The following is a 22529-nucleotide window of genomic DNA, read 5'->3' as shown; positions in this document are numbered from 1 at the left end:
GGCTCCATGACGGGTCATCCCGAAGTAGAATATTTACTGCCCAAATAAAGCCAAACAGTTTGGGACTTTTTTTTTTGACACAGAGTCTCACTCTGTCACCCAGGCTGGAGTGCAGTGGCCAATCTCAGCTCACTGCAACCTCTGCCTCCCAGGTTCGAGCAATTCCCCTGCCTCAGCCTCCCGAGTAGCTGGGACTACAGGCATGTGCTACCACCTGGCTGATTTTTTGTATTTTTTAGGAGAGAAGGGGTTTCACCTTGTTGGCCAGGATGGTCTTGATCTCCTGCCCTCGTGATCCATCCGCCCTGGCCTCTCAAATTGCTGGGATTACAGGTGTGAGCCACTGCGCCTGGCCTTTTTTTTTTTCTTTAAAGTTGTAAGACTACAGGAGACGGAGAGGCAGAGACAGTTTTGGAACCTATGTAGTCACCAGGAGAAACAACCTGTAAGATATTCATGTTACTTATTGCCTACTACACTAAAGTGAGGAATGCCGATGCAGGACATTGGGAGACGAGGAATGAGGATTGCTAAAGCAACTGCAAATAATTTATACTACTGGACAACGGGATTTATTACATTTATGTACTTTAAGTTCAAGAATGATTTACTCACAATTTAGTAATGACTTTGTGGAAAGTACAGTAAAATGTGTGAGCAGTTTTAGTTACATATTATTTGTTGGATTCTAAAGTACTCCACAGGTGTTTTGATACATGCCTGTTTGGGGTTAGCAATGTACTTTTCTGGTTAAACATCAATGGAGATTACACATTTATCTTCTCAACAAAACAGGCTCCTCTAGTGTATGTAAATATGACTGGTCACCTTTTTCTCTTAAGCTAAATGTGATAGTTCTGGCTTCGCTTATTTGCTTTCTAGCAGCCTCCCCATGTTAGTCTTGCCACATGGTCAGTCTTCTGTTTGGTAGGTTTTATAAATCCTAAAAGTTCTAGTTCAGAAACAGCTCTAATAAACCGAGCACTGGAGGCTTTAATTAAGGAAACTGGCCATGCTGTATTTTTGACAAAAAGGGATTAAAATCTCAATGTTAAAATACTAGTTGGTAAAATGAAGTAGACAGTTCAGATATAAACTCCTAAACTATAACTGTTACTGGAAAACATTAATTAGAATCCACTATCAATAAAACATAAATGGAAAAGTACTTAATGCTTCCTAAATCTAATGTTCTACATAGTATGGAAATTGCTCCCCGCCCCCACTTCTAAACGTACATTAGAAAAATAGAGAACTCAGACCAGGTCAGTGGCTCATGCCTGTAATCCCAGCACTTTGGGAGGCCAAGGCAGGCAGATCACCTAAGGTCAGGAGTTCGAGACCAGCCTGGCCAACATGGTGAAATCCCATCTCTCCTAAAAATACAAAAATTAGCCAGGCATGGTGGCAGGCACCTGTAATCCCAGCTACGTGGGAAGCTGAGGCAGGAGAATCGCTTGAACCCGGGAGGTGGAGGTTGCGGTGAGCCGAGATCGTGCCACTGCACTCCAGCTTGGGCAACAATAGCGAAACTCTGTCTCAAAAAAGAAAAAAAAAAAAAGAATTAGGCCGGGTGAGGTGGCTCACACCTATAATCCTAGCACTTTGGGAGGCCAAGGCGGGCGGATCACAAGGTCAGGAGTTCGAGACCAGCCTGGCCAACATGGTGAAACCCCGTCTCTACTAAAAATACAAAAATTAGCTGGGCGCGGTGGCGGGCGCCTGTAATCCCAGCTACTTGGGAGGCTGAGGCAGGAGAATTGCTTGAACCCAGGAGGTGGACGTTGCAGTGAGCCAAGATCGCACTACTGCACTCCAGCCTGGGTGATAGAGCGAGACTCCATCTCAAAAAAAAAAAAAAAAAACAACAAAAAACAAAAAAAGAGACTTCAATAATGGCAGTTTCATTTTTGGTAAATTTTAAAATGTAATCTTGACATAAATTTGATACCAAAAGTTTTAGGTTTGGTCTCATTTTGGATTAAATTCAAAATAAAGATTCAGAAATTTCAGTTATTCTGGCACCATATGGTTAATATTAACAAGTAATATGGTTGTTTGGAGTATGCCTTTATAATATCTAGTGTAGATCTGGAGAAATTATAAAGTTATATTTTATGTGTATTTGGACATTGTAGAAATGGTTTTAAAAGGATACTGGATAATTTCATTCATTTCTTCTGAGGTTGCAGAATTTGTATCCACTTTTTCAGCAGCTGTCACAACTGTTGCAAAAGCCTTTTGAATAGACAAGACAGAAGAAAATAAAAATATCTACAGTTGCCAAACATCTTTTACTATACTTCTTTTAATGGCTGTTGATAGCTGGCACATATTCTTCATTATGTCAAATTTAAGATTGTCAAAACTACACTGATGATCACTTTAAACCACTTATATATTAAAAGATAAAGTAATGGTTCCTGAATAATCTTGTTTCAGAGAACTAACAGTACGTAGAGAAAAACAAGAAACAAAGCTAGTCAAAGTTAAAAGAAAAAGAAAGCCCTGTTTCCTCTACTAATCTTACTCCAGGAAAATATCTATTTTTCTTGGAAGCAGCCAACTATGGATATTTTTGAATGGCGACAAGACATCTGTAAGGCCTTTAATAGAGTTAAGATCTTTGTAATACTATTCTGAAGACAGAAAGAATAGTTGTTTATTTTAAAGAATAACAACAGTTGTTTATTGCCTTGCCAAGTATTCCTTGTACTTCCTGATTGCTAAATGTGTAGTTATTTCTATTTTTTTCTTTTACGCAAGAAGAGAAATGCTAGTTAATAATATACTTTATTTTGTGAAATAACAGAACTGACCTAAATTGTTTAGTTTTTGCTTAATGCTAACTATTGGGTTAGATCACATACTTATTTTGACCTGGCATGAACACAGAATTGGCTTAGTTAAGGAATTCACGATCAGAGGGCAGGGGATTGGGAGTGGGGACTGTTGAGCTACCACTTCCTAAGGAACTTTTAAAATTTGAAGTGATTTATGCTTTCCAAATAAAAGACAAGGCATTAAACACAAGATAAATTCCAAAGCACTAAAGTATAAAACTATTCTGAGAAAGTCATCATGGATGGTTAGAAAAATATCTAGCTTGTTCTTTTCCCTACAACCTACCTCTGACCAGTCCACGAGGTTGATGAGCCTGCTACACTCTAGGTGCAGTTTGTATGCTATGCAGATGTCTGGGGCGATATTCGGAATGCAGCCTTCTTCGCTTTTCAGTGCTTCATTCTAACAAATAACAGTAAACTAAGATGACTCACTTTTAGAAATTATTAGGAATAAAATCAGACATTAATGAGGCCCCAACCTACACTGAGTAAATCAGTAAACGGAATCTTTGTTCCCCTTATTCAGTGAGTGAGTCTATCCAACAGTTAGCTAGTTCTTGTTTAGGTTTATGTCTTGGTCATAACCCCTCTAGTTCTTAGTCACTAGAAGAATATTCTCAGGATTAGAAGATAAGCATATTTTTCATTTCAATCCATAAATTACTAATTTCTGAGATCTGAATGCACTTAATGTAAAAAGTTTATGGAAATCTTTAGGAATATTTAATAAAATGGTACTTCCAACACTTATAATTAGCTGAATTCTAACAATTACTATACTGTATTAGTAAATACTAATACCACTTACCAGGGGTATAAATTTCTTTTAAAGAAAAGACTACATTGTCAACACTGCAGATCTTAAGCCCTATAGAAACCATCAGTGTTTCTTCAACCTATTTGAAATCCATGGCTTTTATTGAGAAACACAAAGTCCTACATACACACCCTGCTCTGATATTATAATATCAGGGGTATATTATAATATATCCCACCCAAAGACAACTGAAATCATACCAGTTCTCTTCTGTGACCCACTAGCCAAGAAGATAGATTTTGTAAGTTTTAATTTATGGTTTATATATTAAAATTAACTGATTTTTTGGTTAAGTATGAAATTATTCAGTGGTTTTCACCATCACTGAAAACCATTGACTTATATCGTCCTACTCAACATTCTTGTAATACTCTGCATGTTTGTGTGCCATTTTGCAATGAGAAGCCAAAACACTGGAATGCTCTTCATAGGTCTTATGGAGTTGCTTCTTAAGTATTTATTGTGGCAAGATTTCTGGGTACTTAACTTACAACTCTTTCATGTATATACAGCTTATTGAATGTTTAAAGTGATCATTTTGCCCAGTCATAAGAAAGCTAGTTTCTAAAATTGTGGGCTGTCTTGAGCTATTGTTTAAAGAGCTTCCAGGAGTTGATAACTGTGTCTGGACTTTAACGGCACTGCTGAAGTGTGCTGCCCCAGGAGTTTTAGTGGCAGACTGCTGGTTATCCTCTACACTCAGCTCTGCAGATGATCTCAGAATAGATCTTTCTTTGTTTTAAAATCCAAGATGAAGTTCCAAAATATTTCTCTTTCCCAATAGAAACAACCATTTCGGTATTTCAGTAATTTATTAGGCCATATTGTTTAATCCCTATCTGCTGTTATGTTTACAGGAAACATTTCCTTTATTTTCACAAGAGTGGTAACATTATACTCTCAAGTCTTTGTGCCTATGATCTGACTTTAGCATGTGAAGGGCAAAGATTACACATGGTCAAAAACTGGCAGCAACAGCTGACTACTAATTGGTGTCTTTATGGGGTTAGAAATTTTTTTCTACAGTCTAAAGAATTTTAAAAAATATATGAGAGGTGCAACCCTGAGTTGCCGACTCTCTGCTCATTAAAACATAACTGCAAATTTCGTATATTTTTATGACAATGACGCCCAGAGTCTGAGCTAAACTATCAGAAAACTAAATGTTCATCTTACCTTGAGATAATAGTAAGGATTGTTGAGTGCAGTATGGAGGGCAATTCGCGGAGCAGCATTTAAATGTTCACGAAGGGCATGGGCAGCACTGAAGTACACTACCTCATGGAGAGGCTGTGTCTCAGGAGGCAGAAGGTATTCTCTGAAACAGCCAGTCAGGCATCCATGTTTAGATAAGCACAGGTTTATTTTCTTTATATATAATATATATATTGTTTCCTTTAAGCTCTGTTGGACTTCAGTTTTCACTATAACATTTTTGTCAATCCTCTCTCTGTAGAGGACTGAACCATTTGCTAAAAGCAAAATTAACAACCAAAAACAAACGAAACAAACCCAAATATCAGCTCTAATACAGTTTCACTCAGAACTGCATCTCTTCCATATAATAGTTTTTAAAACTACCTCTAGACTGTTTATAAGAAGCTGTATATTTCAGTTCTGAGTTAAACCTTTAGGAACAAATGTATATATACTATATTTCTGCTTAGAAATCTTCAAGATAGCATTTCTTAAAGTAAATGAGAAAACAGATATCTACATTTTCTAGCACAGCTAACATTTAACCTTTGGCAATATTAAACACAGGCCTGGAATTAAGAGTTCAGGAAATTCTTCTTGGATCACAGAAAATTTTTAGTTGGTATCTTTCATGAAAATGACACCTCAAAAGTTGTTTTTGGTTTTTTTTTGTTTTGTTTTGGTTTTTTTTGAGACAGAGTTTCGCTCTTGTCGCCCAGACTGGAGTGCAATGGTGCAATCTTGGCTCACTGCAAACTCTGCCTCCCAGGTTCAAGTGAGTCTCCTGCCTCAGCCCTCAGCCTCCCAAGAGGCTGGGATTACAGGTGCCCGCCAACACGCCCAGCTAATTTTTGTATTTTTAATAGAGATGAGGTTTCACCATGTTGACCAGGCTGGTCTTGAACTCTTGACCTCAGGTGATCCACCCACCTTGGCCTCCCAAAGTGCTGGGATTACAGGTGGGAGCCACCGTGCCTGGCCCAAAAGTTTTTCATATATTGGAATTACTTATTACGTTAGAAGGCAGAAAAGACTAAATCTTAGTTTCAGAGTATTGAAAAATCATTAATAAAATTTCACTTATAAAAAATCTACCATAATTTGGGATTTTTTTCACCTATGAGCTAGATGATAAAACAATTTTAATAAATTCAGAACTAAAAAATATGGCATTAAAAATTTGCTTTGCATGTATAATGAGCCCATCAGGTGGTCTGTGCCATGACAATGATATCATCCTGGATACCTGGAGGGTGGCAAATTGGAGGGGAGAAGCTTTGGCACACATAACCCATAGACAAAGTAATGTCACTAACTGGATTAAAGTATATAGTTAACTCACATGACTTCATAAAGAAGATTCCTGGGGCTTAGTCCAGTCCTGAGCCTAAAGTATTTTGGCCACATGACAGCTTGTGTCAGCTCCTTTTCCCACCAGTACAAGCACAGCAAAGCAGCTACCTCAGCCCAGTCACTGGGGACATTATTCCCCTTCTTCCAAGTATCCTTTCTCTTCTTCTGGAGAGGATACCACTTCCTAGAAATCCCCTACACTTACTTTGTCCTGATGTGGCCAGGAGCTCTGGAGAGGAAGTGGAAAGGGTATTCAACATGGACATCACTCTTCACCATCCTCCTTTCCTCCCCCATCTCAAGAGCTAATGACCCCTTGCTCATTCTAATTCTAGGTGCTGCTCCTTCTCCAGAGTCAACTGGAACAAAACTTACTTGTATGATTTTGACTTGATCCTCACTAAGGAACAGTATTCTATACCTCAGATACTATTAACATCTTAATTACTCAAGGTTAAGTTAACTTAGCTGTAGCTTCAGGAAATAGTTTCTGTGATGGCTAGCTACTAATTTGTAATTTCTGACCATAAACTCTTCCTACACTAACCTCATGCAGTTATTTCCCAATCATTATACATGGCTGTCATTAAAAGATCTTGTTGCAGTTCCTGCTATGTAATAAGGATTGGATATCTAACAAGGCAATCAGATAGAGTCAGCTTCAGAAACTCAAACTGTTGCCTCATATTTTAACATTTTTACATGTGATATATAGAAATTCAGGCATTTCCCAAGGCAAAAGACCTCTCTAGATATCCTCAAAGAACCATCAGAGCAAAAATAAAATATCTGCCTTAATTTTGTTTCCACTGGCTACATTAGTTGAACAACAACAGTAACAAAATACATTATACATTAGAATTTTTATCTGACTGCAGACTTGGAAATTGGCATGGAAATATATTTCTGTGACTTATTTATGTGAGAAGAAATAAGCAATGAGTCTGGCACTAAAGCACTGCATTATGCTCATTTTGGATTCAGACCAGACAAACGATAGGCCTTCCCTGAAAGAGGTGGTTCTGAAGGAACTGGTGGAATTAGTATCAACAAGGGCTACAAAGTTGAAGCTTGCTATTGGCAAAAACAGTAACTTAGAAAGTGGCAATTTATTCTCAGCTCTCAAGATCTGGCAATTTATTCTTGCCTGTCAGTATTTTTGCCAAGAGCTGCTCATGGTATACTGTGAACTCTGCCTCCTGAAGTCTCCTGCTTATATTTGTCTTTAAAGGACATCCTTTCTTCAAAACTCCAAGCTCTGCCCAGACATCTGTGGTGTGGCTGTTGAGGGCAGTGTAGAGAAATGGAGAGGGCCTTTTGGCAGGTGTCAGGAGAACGAGACTGTGTGACCTTGCATGAGTCACAGCCTCTCTCTGGCCTTTAGCTGCCACAGGGCTGACTCTTCAGGTCTCTTTTAGCTTTAACATGCTACAATTCTAATCTCTTCTCTCCTGGGACAATCTTGGTAAAGACACTAAATCCTAGTATGGAAGATTTTGTGATTTTACAACAAAACACATTTAATCATACTGAGCATTATTTCAACAACTGCTCAGAAAGGTAAAAAGTCAGACATATTAGGTGAAGGATCATGACGGAAACGGCTGATGTGATTTCAGAGCCTACAATGTGGAATTTGTAAGAACTCTGGAACCTGACATTTGGCCTAAAATTGGCAAATCACATTGCAAAATTATTTTTAGTGACGACCATGTTCACTACCTGGTAAAAGGGAAGAGTCAAGAGTTTGGGGCTAGACTCTACAAGAAAAGGAAAGCCCAGTAGGGCAAGGTTAACTCTATGAGTTCTAAAATGTAATTTTTGACCAGTATTTGGCCAATATTGCAGTTCATCACTTTTTTTTTTTTTCTCGAGATGGAGTCTTGCTCTGTTGCCCAGGCTGGAGTGCAGTGGCGCGATCTCGGCTCACTGCAACCTCTGCCTCCCGGGTTCAAGCCATTCTCCTGCCTCAGCCTCCCGAGTAGCTGGGATTACAGGTGTGCCCCACCATGCCCAGCTATTTTTTGTATTTTTAGTAGAGTCAGGGTTTCACCATGATGGCCAGGCTGGTCTCAAACTCCTGACCTCAAGTGATCTGCCCACCTTGGCCTCCCAAGGTGCTGGGATTATTGGCGTGAGCCAACGTACCTGGCCTTGGTTGATCGTTTTGGACCTTTTCATAGCATTAGCAATTTCTCCCCAATGACTAGGAACAACGACTAGGAACAATGACTCTGTCCCCACATTATTCTGGAAAACTAAACTTTTCACTTTCAGAAAAGACATGTAATTTGTCAGAAAAGCACTCTTTCTCTTTAATAATTGTGCTGCTATTTTCTCAGTACTTTATCAGTGCCTAGCCTGCTGCTGGGTTTAAACTGCCATTAAAAATTACAATAAACAATAACAGGTTCCCCCCGCCCCACTTTTTAGGTATTAAATCATTTTCCTTTGCACACTTCTCATTTTTTTCTGTAGCATGCCCAACTTCCACCAAACTTAGATTTTACACGGCTACATAAAGCTGACTTTTGGGAAATCCATGAATCAGAATGATCTGGGTTTCCTAAAAAGGAAACATCTTAAAATACAGGCTGGATTGGTAGACTTCTAAATTTACCAAGCACATGTCTCAACATAAATTTAGTGCTGATAATGAGGTACACTGGCATTGTTTAGAATTAAATGTTCTTTCTTCAGGATAAAATAGAGCAGCATGGCTAGTCTGCTCTGTTTTCTGGGCTTGGCTCAGATCCAGCATTTACTCCTAGCAAAGATAAAGTGTAATACAAATACTTTATTATTAGGAAGAGAAACACTCACTTTCTATCTCATCTCTCCCCACCTGGCCTAATGAAGTAGATCAAATTTAAGCCTGTATTCTTGAACTGAGAGTAAAAGAATGAACTAAGTCATTTGATTAGACATCTTGGTAATGATGGAAAAAGAATAAAAATTACAAATTTTTTTTTTTTTTTGAGACGGAGTCTTGCACCATTGCCCAGGCTGGAGTGCAGTGGCAGGATCTTGGCTCACTGCAAGCTCCGCCTCCTGGGTTCACGCCATTCTCCTGCATCAGCCTCCCAGGTAGCTGGGACTACAGGTGCCCGCCACCACAGCCGGCTAATTTTTTGTACTTTCAGTAGAGACGGGGTTTCACCTTGTTAGCCAGGATGGTCTCGATCTCCTGACCTCGTGATCCGCCTGCCTCGGCCTCCCAAAGTGCTGGGATTATGGGCGTGAGCCACTGTGCCCGGCCTAAAAATTACAATTCTAAGCTAGATGGAGAGACCTGAAAAGCATAAAGCCTAACCTAGGAGAATAATGTTCTGGATTGGCTATAGACAGCTAAGACACCAGTGTTATTCGGAAAAACAGCATGATTTTTAGCTCTTAAGAGCTAAATTTAGACTTACCTCACTAGACAGTCAATGAAGTTCACAACATTTTCTCTGAGTACTTCAAATTTGGTTTGCTTCTTACTTCTTCTTAACTCCTTCATTTCCAATAAGGACTATGGATAAAAGAACATAGCTTTTCTGGTGATCCTGAGACAGAAAACCCCTCAGAGGGAGCTCTGTTGGTAAGTTCTATAGAAGCAGCTGACGCCCTTTCCATAAGACAGGATGTACACAGAAAGATCAAAATGGGTTTTGTTTATTCTTTTTATTTTTAAGGTCTGGCAAGAATCTCGCCTCAAAGGTGTTTTGCTTTATAATATACAAGTAAATTTTTGGGGAAAGAGGAAAAGGGCAGTTCACTTTACTACTAAATTACATGGCAGAGTGCTCACTATTCAGTCCATTAATTCATTTAAGAAAAGGACTTAACAGGATAAAGAAAAAAATCTTTCCTTTTTGCCATACTAACAGAATAGATTCCATGTGTTTTATTTTACTTAGACTGAAATTTTACTATACATTTATCATAATTTGGTATCACAGTACAAAGAAGGTTCTTCATTTTGACAATCAAGATCCTAAAGTTAGAACTATCTGAAAAAGAATATATTGGACATACTGTGGCTCAATTTCCGCTCTATACTTGAATATGCATTTTAAAAAATCAAGAAAAGTAACTAAAACGAATGAGTTAGGCTCTTTTAAATCTCTCAGTTTGATCAAACAGAAAAATACATCAGATAAATAATCCGATTTGTGCAGCCATGTTCCCATTTTCTCTTATTGCTAGCTAATTCTCTTTCTCTTGCTGAGCCCACAGGAATGGTTTCCACCTATGTTAGCTAGTAGGTTCCAGAATGTGTGTATGTAGAGTAATGATGGCAATGGGACTAACAGGATGTTCAACTTAGAAGTGAGTTAAAAGTCTGCTTTGTTCCTGGTTGTGGTTTAAAAATGAAAACAAAAACATCCAGGCAGAGCTAATCTAGAGGACAAACTGAAAAAAGGGAGTGTCACAGGATGCAGCTGGAAGGGAGGAAAGTAACCTGACCTTCTGAAGATGATAGAGGTCTGTCTTCTGAAGCCCCTTTGGCTGTGACCCAGAAGCATCTTCTTCCTCTTTGGTTTCTGCTTTTAATACAAAACCAATAGACATCAATGAGGGTAAATCCAAGTCAAGAGAACAAACATTTCTACTACTCCAAAGGAAGTAAAAGTTTCACCTATATATATTTTTTTAATGTGGCAAGGGATCAAGATTCCATCTGATAAATGATTTCTTACAGAAGCTGAAGGCCAATAATACATAACTTGTGCTGTAGTGATGTCTTCAAAAAATCAGCTACTGAATTTTAAAAGTGTTACCACAATGAAAACAAAACAAAATACAACCTAACAAAACTCCCTCAAACCAACAGCAAAAAGTCTCAAAAACATTTTTTTTTTTTTTTCAGACAGAGTCTTGCTCTGTTGCCCAGGCTGGAGTGCAGTGGCGCCATCTTGGCTCACTGCAACCTCCTCCTCCCAGTTCAAGCGCTTCTCCTACCTCAGCCTCCGGAGTAGCTGGGATTACAGGCGCCGGCCACCATGCCTGGCTAATTTTTGTATTTTTAGTAGAGAAGGGGTTTCGCCACGTTGGCCAGGCTGGTCTCAAACTGCTGATCTCAGGTGATCCACCCGCCTTGGCCTCCCAAAGTGCTAGGATTGCAGGCGCGAGCCACCACGCCCAGCCAGTCTCGAATATTTTTGATGTTACACATAGCTTTTTTAAAAAATCGTAAAAACTTAAAACTGTTTTCCTTTGATTATGTCAAGATTGTAAACAACAAAATTTGAGTATGAAGAGGGTAGTGTATAAAAGTTTTGAAATAATCCACTAAAACATAAAGTGCATCATGGTTCTTTGGCAAAGGGAAAGAAAACCATAACTGCTTAAATGTACAGCTGTGCTCCTTCTAGAGAGCATAAGGCTCTCATATTCTTCTTCAAGTGCAGGTTGGGTTTTGTGAACTCCACACACATGGTGTGTTTGGCCGGAAACTATGACAGGAGGATGCAGCTGGAGAATACGCACTGGCTTAAAGAATGAACTGCTTTTTAGCTATAAGTAATTTCTGGTTCAAAAAAGACATTACTAAAGGTTAAAATGTCTACTAGATTCTTTGTCCCATGTCATTAACATGTAGTCTGCTACATGTTAATAAACCTAATGTGCCTCTGAAATACATCTAATATGGGCTGAATGAAGTGCTTCATTCCTATAATCCCAGCACTTTGGGAGGCCACGGTGTGAGGATTACTTGAGACAAGGAGTTTGAGACCAGGCTGGGAAACATAGTGAGACACTGTCTCTACTAAAAAAAAAAAAAAAAAAATTAATTAGGCTGATGACGGGGCTTATGCCTGTAATCTCAACACTTTGGGAGGCTGAGGCAGGCAGATTGCTTGAACCCAGGAGTTTGAGACCAGCCTGACCAACATGGCAAAACCCCATCCCTACAAAAATACAAAAAAATTAGCCAAGTGTGGTGGGACATGCCTGTAGTCCCAGCTACTTGGGAGGCTAAGATGGGAGGATCACTTGAGCCTGGGAGGTAGAGGCTGCAGTGAGCCCATCATGCTACTGCACTCCAGCCTGGACAACAGAGGGAAACTGTCTCAAAAAAAAAAAAAAAAAATTCAGCTGGATGCTGTGGCCCTTTTCTGTAGTCCTAGCTACTCAGGAGGTGGAGGCAGGAGTATTACTTGAGCCCAGGAGTTCTGAGGTAACTGTGAGCTATGACTGCACAACTGCACTTAAGTCTGGACAACACAGCAAGATACTGTCTCAAAAAAAATCTGATATGACACTCTGTCCTACTTAACTCTTCCCAACTGTAATTTTAAACCCAAACTGTAATATGTAATAAATGTTGAGGAACAGAGATAGCATATAGCCAAATATTTCTACTCATCCAACGTGGGGAGTTTTAATTTGTTTATTATTAATAACGAGTCACTTTTGAAAATCAGGAAATAACAGACATTTCTTCAAGACAGTGGTTTTGCTTTAATTTGTAAAATTCTTTATTCTTTAGGCTACTAATCATCTTAATCTTCAACCTTCCCATTTCAAAAGCTGCATTCCTTTATTTAGTTCTAGCATATCACAGAATTTGTTTACTAGTTCATATTATATTAACTCTAATTAAAAATGTATCTAGATTACCTCTAGTTAATGGTGTCCAGCAAAAAAAAGAAGAAAAAATTATATGTGCAGTTTATTTTTACAGCAATCTCCATAAGTCCCAGTTTGTAAAAGATTGAAATTTACACGGTATTTACCTTCTATTTTTCTAAGCCTTTTACCCTATTTATGTCCTTAAGGGTGGCCCCTTACTGATCCAGTGATCACTACTAGGGCATTTATATTGTGGGTCAGCGACAGAAAAACAATGAACTAGTGGTTAAGAGAGATGGGCTCTGGTCTGAGTGCTACCACTAGCTAGCTGTGTGATCTGAAACAAGCTGCCATCTTTTCCTAGACTTTAGTTTCTGGTTATATAGCTGAACTCAATGATCTTAATAATACCAACATCCAGCCCTTAAAAGTTTGTGTGTTCTGAAAAGTAGTTGAGCTCATGCTGCAGTGGCAAGAGCAATGCCCACACATAACATGAAAGAAAATCCCTTAGTGCCTGTTGATGACTTCCTCACTCTGGCTGCTCAGGCCACTCTAGTCAGGCAAACATTCTCTTTCATCTTCCATGACTGAGCACTCATCAGGTGCCTCACATTGCAGCTATGGAGAGATATGGGAAGATTTTTGCAAATGCAGTTTCCTAAAGCCAAAAGATTTTTAAGACAAGCACTTGCCAAACATAAAAAAAGGATTAAAACAGACATTTTAAATAAGATATTTTCAACATGTCATGTCCAAGTCTATGTGATTATATATGAAAAAACCACCTTTTCCCCCAAAACTCCATTAAAAAATTGCCCTAAATTTGGGAAAAGTAAAAGGTACACACCAATATTTTTTATTGTTGTTATTGTTCTACTAAAAGAATACCATACTTTGGTGCTAGAAACAGAGCGAGAAGAGCCCATGAAAAGCTAGTATTTAGGGAACAGAACATGGCTACCTATATACAATCAGACACCCTAAGCATTCAGGATATATAAATGATCACGTGGAGGTCAAGCAAAAGAGAGAAACTGTAACCCTCCAACAATCAAGAGTGCCAGGCTGCCTCAGTTAATTTAGGACTGAAAGATTCCAGCTTTTGTAAATCCGATTAAAGTAAGCCTCATGCAGATTTTGGTAATCAACATACCAATGAGCCTCAATGCTGTGAAAGCATTTCATAGCTATTAATTATTCAAGCTTACAAATGATTTATGCAGTGCTTTGGAAATCTATAAAGAACTTGATGAAATGCTTAAGAAAAAACCTCTAAAAAGAGTTCTTAATTATGACACCCTGCTACTCTTTCCAATCTTTTCGATTTCTTTCTGTTGACTTTTTAAAGACAAGTCCCCTAAATTGTCAATCTGGAGAAAGAATTTCTTTTTCTGCCCATTTGATGCTCTTCATTGTTTAAACCAAATCTAGAAGAGAAACATTTGGCCTATTTGTGATTGTTAAAATGTGATACTATGAGGCTTGGCATACTGACTGATCATGAACTACTTTAACTCTTTATCTCTAAGCACATCAGAAGGTGGGGTTTTCCATGCCATTTTAGTTTAATGACTGTCATGGCTAATAGAATTGGGAGGATATTACACTCTTACCATCGAGGCTCTGAAACTGGGCCAGGAACTCCTCTATTCTCTTAGCTGTGCTGCCAAGGTGGTTTTCACAGTAAGACTTAAAAACCTTGAAACATTTCTCAAGGATGGTCATGAGTTCATCCTTTGCCAACATCCTAGAACAGAACAGAGTCAGTGACAGGAAATGTAATATAACTAGAAAATTAACACTTAAAAAAATTTTATTTAATATACATATTAAATGTTTCTGCTCAGAAGATAAAAGAAATTCTTCATTAGTAGCTATCAACATTTTTTGGAGAGATTTTCCTCCATATATGTGACATTCAGAAGAATTCTTGAAGGGTTCTCATGATAAAGTTTAGCTTAGAAAATTTACAAAGGTCTGGATTCATAGTGTGGCTCTAACACTATGTTTGTAGTATAGAACAAGGTTACTATACATCTCTGATCCTCGGTTCGTTGTCTGTAAAATGGAAATAATAACTTGCTTATTTCACAGGTTAGATGGAGACTTAAAAATTAAATGACAAGAAGCACTGGAAGACTCCAGCACAGTGCTTACCACACAGTAGCCATTTAATGATAGCTTTCTTTTCTTTTGATCTAAACGTACATATGAAATAAGAAATGTCTACAGAAGATATGACGTGCTAAATGTAAACTTGTTTGAAAGAACCAAAATATTACACTCATTTCTCTAATTATCACCATTTAAACTATTTTTACATCTCCTCTGGGCTTTATAAACATCAGTCAGTAAACCCACTGAACTTTAAATGAAGTAGGCAATTCTAATTGTTATTTATAGCACAGGCAGAGTGGCTGAGTAGCTCATTCACAGCTACAGAAGAAATCTTTGTTAGAAATGGAGAGAAAATACAGATATTCTGAAGTTAGGATCTTGTTCTTGGAGTTTACAGGACTTCTCCACTAAGATCATACTCAGTAACGGCATCAAAAGGAATCAGACCAATATTAGGAATTTTTAAGCAGTGGCATTACACAAATATTCAAATTATTCTCAGCAAATGCATCTAAGTCATTAAAACTACGATGATTAAAAGTTCTAATATTTCCAGGTGCGGTGGCTCACACCTGTAATCCCAGCACTTTGGGAGGCCGAGGCGGGCAGATCACAAGGTCAGGAGATCAAGACCATTCTGGCTAACATGGTGAAACCTCGTCTCTACTAAAATTACAAAAAATTAGCCGGGCGTAGTGGCGGGCACCTGCAGTCCCAGCTACTTGAGAGGCTGAGGCAGGAGAATCGCTGGAACTGGGGGGTCAGAGGTTGCAGTGAGCTGAGATCACGCCACTGTACTCCAGCCTGGGCGACAGAGTGAGACTCAGTCTCAAAAAAAAAAAAAGTTCTAATATTAACCATGAAGTAACAGACAAATCCAGAATGTGGGCATTTTGCAATACAACTAATTCACTTATGTTTGACATCTTTCATAATAAAAAAATGAGAAGAAATACTAATATTGCTCACTTGGGAGAAAAAAACAAAGCTAAATAGACTATGATTACTGAGAAATTGAACCGGTTACTTGAACTAAAATTTAAACCCCAACAACAACAACAAAAAGTAGACAACCACTAAATATGGAAATTGTTAAGGGTAGACCAAATAGCAAATTTCCACAGAGTTTTTGTAAAAGTATAAAACTTTATCTTCCTCTTTCTACAATAATTATCTAAGATACAATCTTTATCTGTGAAAGGCAGCTAACTGGTCAAGGAAAAATAAGCCAAGACATTTCATACTTGATTACATTTGAGATTTAAAATTTGTGGCTTTCTATTGCCCAGATAGAGTTATGAGAAGAAAGTTAACTCAAACTCTGAAATTGAGGCAATAATCAATAGCTTACCAACCAAAAAAAGCCCAGGACCAGACGGATTCACAGCCGAATTCTACCAGAGGTACAAGGAGGAGCTGGTACCATTCCTTCTGAAACTATTCCAATCAACAGAAAAAGAGGGAATCCTCCCTAACTGATTTTATGAGGCCAGTATCATCCTGATACCAAAGCCAGGCAGAGACACAACAAAAAAAGAGAATTTTAGACCAATATCCTTGATGAACATAGATGCAAAAATCCTCAATAAAATACTGGCAAACCGAATCCAGCAGCACATCAAAAAGCTTATCCACCATGATCAAGTGGGCTTCATCCCTGGGATGCAAGGCTGGTTCAACATACGCAAATCAATAAATGTAATCCAGCATATAAACAGAACCAAAGACAAAAACCACATGATTATCTCAATAGATGCAGAAAAGGCCTTTGAAAAAATTCAACAACGCTTCATGCTAAAAACTCTCACTAAATTAGGTATTGATGGGATGTATCTCGAAATAATAGGAGCTATCTATGATAAACCCACAGCCACTATCATACTGAATGGGCAAAAACTGGAAGCATTCCCTTTGAAAACTGGCACAAGACAGAGATGCCCTCTCTCACCACTCCTATTCAACATAGTGTTGGAAGTTCTGGCCAGGGCAATCAGGCAGGAGAAGGAAATAAAAGGTATTCAATTAGGAAAAGAGAAAGTCAAATTGTCCCTGTTTGCAGATGACATGATTGTATATCTAGAAAACCCCATCGTCTCAGCCCAAAATCTCCTTAAGCTGATAAGCAACTTCAGCAAAGTCTCAGGATACAAAATCAATGTACAAAAATCACAAGGATTCTTATACACCAATAACAGACAAGCAGAGAGCCAAATCATGAGTGAACTCCCATTTACAATTGCTTCAAAGAGAATAAAAAACCTAGGAATCCAACTTACAAGGGATGTGAAGGACCTCTTCAAGGAGAACTACAAACCACTGCTCAATGAAATAAAAGAGGATACAAACAAATGGAAGAACATTCCATGCTCATGGGTAGGAAGAATCAATATCGTGAAAATGGCCATACTGCCCAAGGTAATTTATAGATTCAATGCCATCCCCATCAAGCTACCAATGACTTTCTTCACAGAATTGGAAAAAAGTACTTTAAAGTTCATATGGAACCAAAAAAGAGCCCGCATCACCAAGTCAATCCTAAGCCAAAAGAACAAAGCTAGAGGCATCATGCTACCTGACTTCAAACTATACTACAAGGCTACAGTAACCAAACAGCATGGTACTGGTACCACAACAGAGATATAGATCAATGGAACAGAACAGAGCCCTCAGAAATAATGCCGCATATCTACAACTATGTGATCTTTGACAAACCTGACAAAAACAAGAAATGGGGAAAGGATTCCCTATTTAATAAATGGTGCTGGGAAAACTGGCTAGCCATATGTAGAAAGCTGAAACTGGATCCCTTCCTTACACCTTATACAAAAACTAATTCAAGATGGAATAAAGACTTACATGTTAGACCTGAAACCATAAAAACCCTAGAAGAAAACCTAGGCAATACCATTCAGGACATAGGCACAGGCAAGGACTTCATGTCTAAAACACCAAAAGCAATGGCAACAAAAGCCAAAATTGACAAATAGGATCTAATTAAACTAAAGAGCTTCTGCACAGCAAAAGAAACTACCATCAGAGTGAATAGGCATCCTACAGAATGGGAGAAAAATTTTGCAACCTACTCATCTGACAAAGGGCTAATATCCAGAATCTACAATGAATTCAAACAAATTTACAAGAAAAAAACAAACAACCCCATCAAAAAGTGGGCAAAGGATATGAACAGACACTTCTCAAAAGAAGACATTTATGTAGCCAAAAAACATATGAAAAAATGCTCATCATCACTGGCCATCAGAGAAATGCAAATCAAAACCACAATGAGATACCATCTTACACCAGTTAGAATGGCCATCATTAAAAAGTCAAGAAACAACAGGTGCTGGAGAGGATGTGGAGAAATACGAACACTTTTACACTGTTGGTGGGACTGTAAACTAGTTCAACCATTGTGGAAGTCAGTGTGGCGATTCCTCAGGGATCTAGAATTAGAAATACCATTTGACCCAGCCATCCCATTACTGGGTATATACCCAAAGGATTATAAATCATGCTGCTGTAAAGACACATGCACACGTATGTTTATTGTGGCACTATTCACAATAGCAAAGACTTGGAACCAACCCAAATGTCCAACAATGGTAGACTGGATTAAGAAAATGTGGCACATATACATCATGGAATACTATGCAGCCATAAAAAATGATGAGTTCATGTCCTTTGTAGGGACATGGATGAAACTGGAAACCATCATTCTCAGCAAACTATCGCAAGGATAAAAAACCAAACACCGTATGTTCTCACTCATAGGTGGGAATTGAACAATGAGAACACATGGACACAGGAAGGGGAACATCACACTCCGGGGACTGTTGTGGGGTGGGGGAGGGGGGAGGGATAGCATTAGGAGATATACCTAATGCTAAATGACGAGTTAATGGGTGCAGCACACCAACATGGCACATGTATAGATATGTAACAAACCCGCACGTTGTGCACATGTACCGTAAAACTTAAAGTATAATAATAATAAAATTAAAACAAAAGTCAGATACACTTGAACAATCTGTTAAACCTGACCTTTAGGCCTATTCAAGCAGACAAGATTAGCATTTCCGGTGTCCAAGGAATCACCGGCACTGACTTGCTTGGAGGGGAAAGACGGGTGAGGTACTGCTGGCAGAAGATCTAACCCAAGTTAGCAGCACGTGAAGGATTAGCTTCCCAGGATAGGGGCAGCAACAGCTCTTGTCCACTTTGAGCTCCAAATAACTGAATATCAAGGAAGGCCAAACCTAGCCTATTATCCAGGAGACCAAAAAAGAGGGCATTATTTCATATAACTTTGGAAGCAAACTTCGTTAGTCATAACTCTTAATGTGTCATTTGATTGGAGAAGGCACTCAGATGTAAACTGCCAGGGATTCAAATAGTTATTAGTCCTCTTATTTGTTTTTTTTTTTTTTTTTTTGAGATGGAGTTTTGCTCTTGTTGCTCAGGTTACAGTGCAATGGCGTGATCTCGGCTCACCGCAACCTCTGCCTCCCAAGTTCAAGTGATTCTCCTGCCTCAACCTCCCGAGTAGCTGTGATTACGGGCATGCACCACCATGCCCAGCTAATTTTGTAGTTTTAGTAGAGGCAGGGTTTCACCATGTTGGTCAGGCTAGTCTCGAACTCCTGACCTCAGGTGATCCGCCCACCTCGGCCTCCCAAAGTGCTGGGATTATAGGTGTGAGCCACCGCGCCGGTCTAGTCCTCTTATTCTTAGCCAAAGATTATGTTTTGCTCCCAGAGCAGAAAGATCTTACACTTTCTCAAGTATTCTCTCGTTTAATGTAAAATGACAAGACTTGAGGTAAGGCTGATTAGAAATAATAACCAACCCCAATAAAGTCATTATTTAAAATTTTTTTTCCAGTAAAATTATACACACACAGAATCAATGCTGCCTGCTATCATCACTATTATTCAGCATCATTCTGGAGTCTAGATGCTACAATAAATTAAGAAAAAGAAATGGTATAAATGTTAAGAAGGAGGATGAAATTAATCATTTCATATGATGTGACTGTAAAGTTAGAAAATCTAAGAACTGTAAATAAAATAGAGAGTGTAAAAGAGCTGGGCGTGGTGGCTCATGTCTGTAATCCCAGCACTTTGGGAGGCCGATGGGAAGATCACTTGAGCCCAGATGTTTGAGACCAGCCTGGACAACAAAGTGAGACCCTCATTTCCACAAAAAATAGAAAAAATTAGCTCAGCCTGGTGGTGCACGCTTGTAGTCCCAGCTACTCAGGAGGCTGAAGTAGGAAGACTGCTTGAGCCTGGGAGGTCAAGGCTGCAGTGAGCCGTGATCATGCCATTGCACTCCAGCATGGGTAACAGAGACCCTCTCTCAAAAAAAAAAAAAAAAAAAAAAAAGAGAGAATGTAAAAAAGTGAGTGAATGAAAGATATATATGCATTCATATATACATATCCACATAATGTAATCAATACCTTATATTAAACTACATAATGAAAAAAAAGCCCACGTTCAAAATGGTAACAAAACCTACTGAATACACAATATACATTATAATACATGTGTACGACCTATATTAAAAAAGAAAGCCCTGAATAAATGAATAAGACATTTTAACACTCACTATTGTAAAGATACAGATCTTTCCAAATTAATCTATATTCTTAACAGTTTGAAACAAAATTACACAGGGTAAATTTTATTTTTATTTATTTATTTTTTTTGAGACAGAGTCTCGCTCTGTCGCCCAGGCTGGAGTGCAGTGGCGCAATCTCGGCTTACTGCAAGCTCCGCCTCCCGGGTTCACGCCATTCTCCTGCCTCAGCCTCTCCGAGTAGCTGGGAGTACAGGCGCCCGCCACCACGCCCGGCTAATTTTTTGTATTTTTAGTAGAGACGGGGTTTCATTGTGGTCTCGATCTCCTGACCTCGTGATCCACCGCCTCGGCCTCCCAAAGTGCTGGGATTACAAGCGTTATTTTTATTTGTTTTTGAGATGGGGTTTTGCTCTTGTTGCCCAGGCTGCAGTGCAATGGTGTGATCTTGGCTCACTGCAAGCTCTGCCTCCTGGGTTCAAACGATTCTCTTGTCTCAGCCTCCCGAGTAGCTGTGATTACAGGCATGCATCACCACACCCGGATAATTTTGTATTTTTAGTAGAGACAGGGTTTCTCCATGCTCGTCAGGCTGGTCTCGAACTCCTAACCTCAGGTGATCTGCCTGCCTCGGCCTCTCAAAGTGCTGGGATTACAGGTGTGAGCCACGGCGCCTGGCCATAAATTTTAAAAACTAATAAAATTATTCTAAAATGTATCTGGAATAATTGTTCTAAAAAACAGGAACAACGTGTGTACACTTGAGTGTGTATGGTAGGGCTGTAAATATATTAAACAGTGTTAAGCTACAGTGATTAAAATTGATGGTACTTGGGAATAGACAGGTCAACAGAAGGCAATGAGTTCAGAAAGAGATCTAGGTGTACATGGGTGTTTGTTATGTCACAGGGATAGCATTTCAAATCAGTGGGGGAAAAGATATTGGGTATCAGAATTAACTATTTTAAAAAAACAGGTCACTATCTCGCCTTAAACACAAAAATGCATTTCAGATAGAATAAAAATTTAAGTACGGTCTGGGAGCAGGGAAAAAGAACTAGCTCATCAACCATAAAATACTAGAAGAAAACCAAGAAAGATATTTAAGCCTGATAATATCCAGCAGCAGCAAGAGTATAGGGAAATATACACTGGTGAGTGGTTGATGTGAGTGTACACTGTACAACAATGTTTGTATTTTAGACTCAATATGTTTACAGCTACCTTTGTTTTGTGGAAATAGTTATACAAATATACAGACTTTCCACTGCTCATGATTATTGTTTGTAATAGTGAAGAATTAGAAACAATCTAAATATATATCAAAAAAGGGTCTGATTAAATAAAAAGCACTTTAAAAACATGATATTATATAGTGATGAGAAACAATGAGGTAGGGCAATAGGTAATACTAATGACGACAGCTAACATTTATATCCACATGTGTATCAAGTGTGGTTTGATACAATACAATGTAAATACTATTATTATTATTCCCATGTTAGAGATGAGAAAACAAAGGCACAGAGAACTTAAGTAAACTTGTCCAGAATACAATAGCTGGTAATTGGCAAAGCTGGGATTTGAGCCTAGACAGTTTAGCTTGACATCCATGCTCTTACCGAGCATGCTATATTGCATCTCAAAACATGGCATCTGTGGTAGAATATTAGGCACAAACCAAAATAACCACCACAACAAAAACAAAACAAACACAAAAAAACAAAAAATGCAAGTGTGGAACACCATATATAGTATTATTTAATATACGTTTGTGTGTGGAAAAAAATCTGAAGTGCAAATAGCTAACTAACAGTGGATGACTGGTTTTCGAAGTTATATAATACAAGGGGTAGTATCAGAAAAATACTTATTTTTTCACTTAGATTATTAGAATGACTACAGCAAACACTTTTTTTTTGGTTTGGTTTGGTTTGGTTTTTGAGGCGGAGTATTGCTCTGTTGCCAGGCCGGAGTGCAGTGGGGCAGTCTCTGCTCACTACAACCTCTGCCTCCCGGGTTCAGGCAATTCTCGTCCTTTAGCTTCCCGAGTA

At 38.7% G+C, this 22529-nt stretch overlaps 1 protein-coding gene across 9 annotated transcripts in view; it reads right to left on the bottom strand.

Moving 5' to 3' along the window:
* Positions 1 to 549: 549 nt before the first annotated feature.
* ORC3 (origin recognition complex subunit 3) overlaps positions 550 to 22529 on the bottom strand; it is an 83035-nt gene continuing 61055 nt past the window's right edge. For 3 of the 9 annotated variants that reach the window (XM_055258313.2, XM_055258345.2, XM_055258351.2), the window contains 7 exons: positions 14391 to 14524; positions 10666 to 10745; positions 9630 to 9727; positions 4840 to 4981; positions 3130 to 3246; positions 2159 to 2238; positions 550 to 984 (listed from right to left, as the gene is read on the bottom strand). In XM_055258313.2, the coding sequence (XP_055114288.1) occupies positions 879 to 984; positions 2159 to 2238; positions 3130 to 3246; positions 4840 to 4981; positions 9630 to 9727; positions 10666 to 10745; positions 14391 to 14524 (757 nt within the window). In that variant the 3' untranslated portion in view covers positions 550 to 878. Of the gene's footprint in view, positions 992 to 2158; positions 2239 to 3129; positions 3247 to 4839; positions 4982 to 9629; positions 9728 to 10665; positions 10746 to 14390; positions 14525 to 22529 lie in introns of all 9 variants that reach the window. The other 6 variants (XM_055258322.2, XM_063619090.1, XM_063619086.1 and 3 more) reach the window with 3 other exon arrangements.

This window comes from Symphalangus syndactylus, chromosome 2, assembly GCF_028878055.3.
Source record: "Symphalangus syndactylus isolate Jambi chromosome 2, NHGRI_mSymSyn1-v2.1_pri, whole genome shotgun sequence".
In the NCBI taxonomy this organism is placed as follows: domain Eukaryota; kingdom Metazoa; phylum Chordata; class Mammalia; order Primates; family Hylobatidae; genus Symphalangus; species Symphalangus syndactylus.
This window is presented reverse-complemented; position numbering and strand designations above follow the sequence as displayed.